Source organism: Saccostrea echinata, unplaced genomic scaffold (assembly GCF_033153115.1).
Source record: "Saccostrea echinata isolate AGI-Se365-2 ecotype Australia unplaced genomic scaffold, CSIRO_AGI_Sech_v1 ptg000012l, whole genome shotgun sequence".
Taxonomy (NCBI): Eukaryota; Metazoa; Mollusca; class Bivalvia; order Ostreida; family Ostreidae; genus Saccostrea; species Saccostrea echinata.
The window spans coordinates 10,899,206-10,905,329 of record NW_026889761.1 but is presented as its reverse complement, the minus strand read 5'-3'; the positions used below and the strand labels follow the sequence as shown (position 1 = coordinate 10,905,329).

General features: G+C 32.7%; 1 protein-coding gene across 1 annotated transcript; it reads right to left on the bottom strand.

The window, feature by feature from the left end:
• Positions 1–766: 766 nt before the first annotated feature.
• On the bottom strand, positions 767–5,725 carry LOC133184990 (uncharacterized). Its single transcript, XM_061320055.1, has 9 exons — positions 3,431–5,725; positions 3,016–3,145; positions 2,811–2,870; positions 2,598–2,704; positions 2,278–2,326; positions 1,990–2,115; positions 1,653–1,796; positions 1,408–1,428; positions 767–1,023 (listed from the first exon to the last, which is right to left on the bottom strand). Exons 1-9 carry the CDS (start codon positions 5,723–5,725, stop codon positions 821–823), a joined length of 3,135 nt encoding a protein of 1,044 aa, XP_061176039.1. The 3' UTR covers positions 767–820.
• Between the last annotated feature and the right edge of the window lie 399 nt (positions 5,726–6,124).

Below are 6,124 nucleotides of genomic sequence, written 5' to 3'. Positions count from 1 at the left end.
AAACTGCTTATTCAAGGTTCATGTAGCAAAACCCACAGATGCTCTCTTTAAATACTCTTAAAAAAGGTACCTTTCATCATCACCTTTGATCTGTTGATCAATATTTTGGCTATCATCTTCATGTAATTATTCAATATTTTCCTCAATTCCTATGATTTTTATGTCCAAGACCAAAATGGTCAAGCTTACTTTTTACCCCATCTTTCCTGGCATGTTTATCATATAAACATTGCATGTATTTTTTACAACTTTTATCTATCTATTCTGATTGATACTATGGTCCCTGTCTCTTTAAAGTTTCATCACACTATAGACTACATACTTCTAAATGAACTCTTACTTCAGCTATGAAGTTCCGACTTTTTAAGTTGATGTTATTATCTTTAGACTTTTTACATTTCCTGCTGTTACGACTTCTGGTATTTTTTTTCCTTTTCTTGCTTGAGAAATCTTTGAAATCTGACCTTTTTTTTCATTTCTTGCTGATTGAACTTCAGACATTTGCTATTGCATGTATGACTTTGAGCCTTTGTTGGGGCAATGACTTTAAGGCATCTCTTGGAGCTATAAACATCTCTGTCTACTATAGAGAGGATGTAGAATGAGGTAAGGTTTTGTCAGAGCTGATGATTTAATGCTCAGTACACTTTCAATGAAGTATGTTATGAGATCCTTTCTTGGCCATCCCATGCCAAGATATCCATTACATGTGTAATACATGTGAGAGTGTAAATACAGGTACATGTACCTTGTTTTGATGTTCTCTCAATACATGTATTAGTATATAAGTGATATTTCTATGGAATTACCTAAATTTTGGTTAGCATAAAAAGGTTTTGACTTTCTTTTGTATCTTTTTCTTGCATTTGATGCACCTTTTCATTGGTTCAGAGCAGGGTTTACATACTAGCCTATGGCCGCAGGGGGTGAACACAATGACCCTTTCCGACTTCTCGCACTTAACACATAGTAATTGTTTCTTCAATCTCTGGTTTTCCTCTTCAATTATTTCTGGGTCTAATTCTACAAAAAGATATATGTCTTGAATTTAATTGTTTATTATACATTATAAATTTATCAACTAATTGAAAGCTAAAATGAGAATTCTTATAGTAAAATTGATCATTAGTTACTAAATCTGTAGATAGATAAAATTATCTAAAGTATGAACCATCTATTGTTTCTTGCAATGTGCATATAAATAGTCATTCTAACAAAATTTTACTTCATATTAATCAGAATAATCAAAATAAAGCCTAACTCATATCAATGCAAAGGAAGAGTGCTGGATCATGGTCAATCATCATTATTTAATTGAAACAATTTCTTCTAATATAAAAGATGTGATTAGAATACAGGCATATGTATCAATCTTTATAACCATTAAGTATATTATCTTGAACTTACCTTGTTCACTTTCTGATGTTTCTGAAAGATTAAAATATATACATGTAAGAATAAATGCAAATGTACAGAAATTTACCAGGAAGTCTCTGACAAGACTCAGCTCTACTGGTTTCTGACTTTAATTAGCCTGAAGAAAATAAATGTGAATAGCATTCTATTCTAAACCTTCTTTTAGATGTAAACATCATTGTTTGTCCTCTTGTAAATCAGACAGAGAGAAGCAGCACATTAAATCTATAAAATACCTGTAAATGGAACAAAGCTGCCTGGGCCTTGAGAGGAGGGCTTTGATTGTGTTTGGACTTTTGGTTCAGGAGGAAATGTTTCCCCTTTATCCTCCATTTCCAATAAAATTTCCAAAAGATTACTGGTAGTGAATTCATTGTGTCCTGAATTATTGAGATGTACATACATTTACATGGTTTACAAGTGAACATTCTAAAATTAAAATTATTTGTTCCAAAGACTTGTTACATTTAAATTTAAAATACATAGGATTAGTAATATGCAGAAAACAGTGTAAAAATCTGTGCTGTATACAATATACAAGATTATGTACTGAAAAGTTCTATAAGTAACTACCTTTTTCTGCTACAAATTTATCAATGACATGCTGAACTTTGACCCTAGAATAACCCATGCTGATGAGACTCTTGGCAGCTGGTGAATAAAGAGGGTTGTTATCCTCTTCACTGGGCTTTCCAGGACCTAACATAGCAAGGGTAAATGACTTATTACTAAATGATTACCCCTAAAATTCTTAAAAGAAAATAAATCTACTCTCTCAGAAGAAAAGTACAAAGTTAAGCAACATTTTATCATTAAAATTATAATGAAATAGTTGTAGGTGACAAGTGTGTAGAATCATACCCGTAGTGTTAGATCCTGACTGAGGCAAGGAATCCAAATTACCTGCTCCCTGTGTAAATATACAGTGATATACATTTAAGTAACAATTCGATCAGAATAAATCATAAAATATGTTTTTATTGAATGAACTAAAAGAAACTGAGAAACTTTTATAACCATAACTTGCCTTGTATTATAAGCTTTCAAGTTATTTAATGCACTCTTTCAGTTTTCAGTATTGCCATACTTTTTTTCATTATTTAGGACCCATTTACAAACTAAACTAAAACTTTTTCAAGGTCAAACCCAGAGATTATGTTTAGGATTATCGATTTACTTACCATCTCATATTTCTGTTGAATTTCATCAATGAACTGTATGCCTTTGATCTTCATAACAAACTTACAGAATGGAAACCATCTGGCATGCTCTGTCCAAGGGTCATCACCTTAACAAATTTTAAAATTAACAATTAACAACTCTAGTTACCAACAAGTCATTCAAAATACAGGATATACTAATCCAATATAAAGAATCATCATGGCTCATCTTACCTGGTTCCCACTCTCGTAATCCTCCATCACAATAATGACATCGGACTGCATCCTCCTCACCTAGGTCAAAGGTCAAACAGTACTACATCAGATCTGATGCACTTGATGATAAATAACATTATAGTAAAGATTGTCTAGATACGTGTAAAGTCCCTTTTATGCAAGTCTTTAAGAGTTAAGGACTTAAGGACTAATAATAACTTACCTGTGAAGTAAAATCCAGCCTCAGCTATTTGTTTGGGAGTCTGGGTTATGGAAGACGGCCATTGGTCTGTTTTGAAGGATTCTAGTCGTCTGTTAAAATCTTGCATCTGAGGAGTTTTAGGATTATATATCTAAAAGAAATACATGAAAAAATTTTAATTTCAAGACCTCTGATTATACCTGCAGATAAGTAGCTTTTTTTATACATATACATTGTATATAAAGTATAATATAAATAAAGTTTCCAACAATGTTTTTTTTTTGTCACTGTGAAGTTAACATTAAATTTTGTTGAATCCTGATGATATAATCTGTTTAATAAGCAGATTTTTGTAAAACCAGTAATCGTGTCAATAATAAGAAGATAAATTTCCTTAATCTATCATAAATTCATCATCAATTTTTTTTCAACTTACTTTTCTCCATTCTTGTTGTACACGGTTAATGAAGTCCTGTCCTTTCATTTTTTTGAGATATTTACAGTGTGGCGAATGTCTTGCGTGTTCTGACCAAGGGTCATCAGTTTCGTCCCATTCAGCCAGACCAATATCACAGGCAAAGCACCTGACAATGTCCTGCTGTCCAGTAAAGAAGAACCCACACTGCACCAAGATGACCTTGCTCTGTTTATCATTGAAGGGCCAAAACACGAATGTTTTTAGTCTGGACTCCACTGTTTTGTAATCTGGATGCCTTATAGAGTAAGACTGTTCTTCTTCTGCAGCTGTGGCATCAAAAAATGATGCAGTTGAAGAAGAATTCTTTATTTTACTTGGTTCATGGATGGATATCCCTGGAGATGGGGAACTTTCCATTTCCTCTAACCCTGCAGTGGCACTGCTGATTTCTTCTCCGAACAGTGAATGAGGTTGAAGGTTGGGTTCACCGAGCATGGTCATGTAGCTTAAGGAGTCTGTGCTCTCGGTCTGAATTGGAAGTCCTTTTGAATCTGACACATTTTCTGTTAGATAAGAAGGATTTTTCTGAGAGTTGTATCCACTGTCATATTTAAGGTAAGTTTCTTCATTTTTATTGATGAAGAAATCTCGTGTTATGTTAGATATTTTGTTTTCCTGTTGCACATTGATATTTTCACTAGACCCTTCATTGTATGGGTGAAAGATATTGCCAGTATTTGAACTATTTTTCTCACTTATTCCCAAATCTTTCAATTCAGGCAGCGGATTGGTATTCTCCTGCTGTATGGCACTATGGAAATTTGAACTGAAGATACCAGTGTTCATTTCACTCTTTGATTTAAGAAATGGTAAAGCATAACTTCCTACACCTTCCTTGTCTCTCTTCTGTTGGAGAGCATGAGAACAATTTTCTGACAATCTTAGATGCATGTTCAGAACAGTATCACCTCCAAGGACAGAACTTATTTCTGTAGTTTCAATATGAAGTTTACAGGCATAACATGCTACAGAAGATTTCTGAACATCGAAGTAAAAGCCGGAGTCCACTAAACGTAATGCAGACACTGGTGCACTCAATGGCCAGTCCTTAAAGGAAGCCAGACGATTGAAGTGGTTTTCCATTATTCCATTCACTTCATGAATGAAAGGATATGCCATAATTGTTGTGGATATTCCGAAATATCTAAACATGGACAAAGGTTCAAATGTTACTATATCCTCTGGCATAGTAACATGTCTTGGAAGTGGTTTGGAGTTTGCCAGCAGCTTCACTCGAAGATGATGCTTCTTGTGTATAACTTCATTTAAAGCTACAGTAAGAAATGGTAACATAACCTCATCATTTGTGAATTGTATTCCAAGCTCATCTCTTATTGAGCTCTTGCTTTCAAGTATAGAAAATAGAGGTGGTCTATGCAAAGGTGGAACTGCAGATCTAGGTACTTTGTGTATTGATTTCATTGGCCAATTTGCTTCCTTAGATAAATCTATTTTAGATTTACGTATACTTATTGCTTCAGAGTATTTTTCTTTCTTGATTGCTTTTTTGTCAGATTTTGAATCACCTGTTTTAGCATTCACTTTCCCAGCTTTTATATCATGAGATTTTGATTCTTTTGTAACGGTTTTCCTAGCCTTACACATATAATCAAATTTTTGCCTTTTCTCCTTCTCAGTAAAATTTTTAGACTCTGTAGAATTTTTAGATACAACATTTTTTACATCATCAAAAATATCCAAGATGGAACTTTGGAAATTTTCATAATCCTCTTTCACATTAAATTGCATAAAAGTCACCTTTTTATCACATTTTACAAGATCCATGCTCTGATCTGTTTTTATGAAAGCATTCAATGTTCTCTTTTTAATGGAAAGGTTTGAAAATTCAGAATAAAATTTGACAATTTCTAACACTTCCTTCAGGTTTATAGTCACTGTCATCATATTCAAAAAAGCTACCATGCATTTATCACTGCATTTTTCTGCCATGCTCTTTTCTAAGAAGTACATCAACTCATCTGGATTAAGATTTCTGTGCTTTACTTTTTCAAGCAAGGATAATTTATCAATGTCTGCATGGATTAGTGAGTAATCAAAGACCAAAATGCTCATTTGTAACAACAGTTTGTTAGTTCCCGAAAGTCCAACAGACATAAATTCCTCTGTATGTTTGTCATGTTTGTCATCGCTTAATATCTTAAGTAAATATGATTCTGTATCTCTACCAATGGCTTCAGTGAATTCAGCATCAGTAATGAGTGAAACATCTTTGGAATTACCATCAAGCTTCATTTTAGTACATATTTGACTTGCCTTAAAGAAAAAGCAAGCTAAATCAGAAAACTATTTAACATTGATATCTAAATTTAATTGTGTTAATCATGTTAATTAACAGTTAATTGACAATTAAGAATATTATTTACAGACAAATACATAAATCAATATACAAAGCTTTCTAATATCATTTTTAATTAAATTGTCATGAATGGAAATGAGAGAACAGGATTAATTAAATGCAATCATCAATTAAAGTATCTAGAATAAGGTTCAAGTATCATAGAACAATTTTTATTAATTCAAAACTCTAAAAACCTCCACTTTTAATGTCCAAAAATTTGGTAACATTCATGACATAATTCAAAATGAACTAAATGTACTTAAATATCGTTGGTACGAGTTATGGCCCTATAA

Excerpts from the sequence above, each read along its gene's own strand:
- LOC133184990 (XM_061320055.1), bottom strand. The coding sequence starts at position 5,725 with ATGAAGCTTGATGGTAATTCCAAAGATGTTTCACTCATTACTGATGCT. Across the intron at positions 2,705-2,810 it reads ATTACGAGAGTGGGAACCAG|GTGATGACCCTTGGACAGAG; the intron begins GTAAGATGAGCC and ends AAATTTGTTAAG. Across the intron at positions 1,429-1,652 it reads CAGCTTTGTTCCATTTACAG|AAACATCAGAAAGTGAACAA; the intron begins GTATTTTATAGA and ends TTAATCTTTCAG.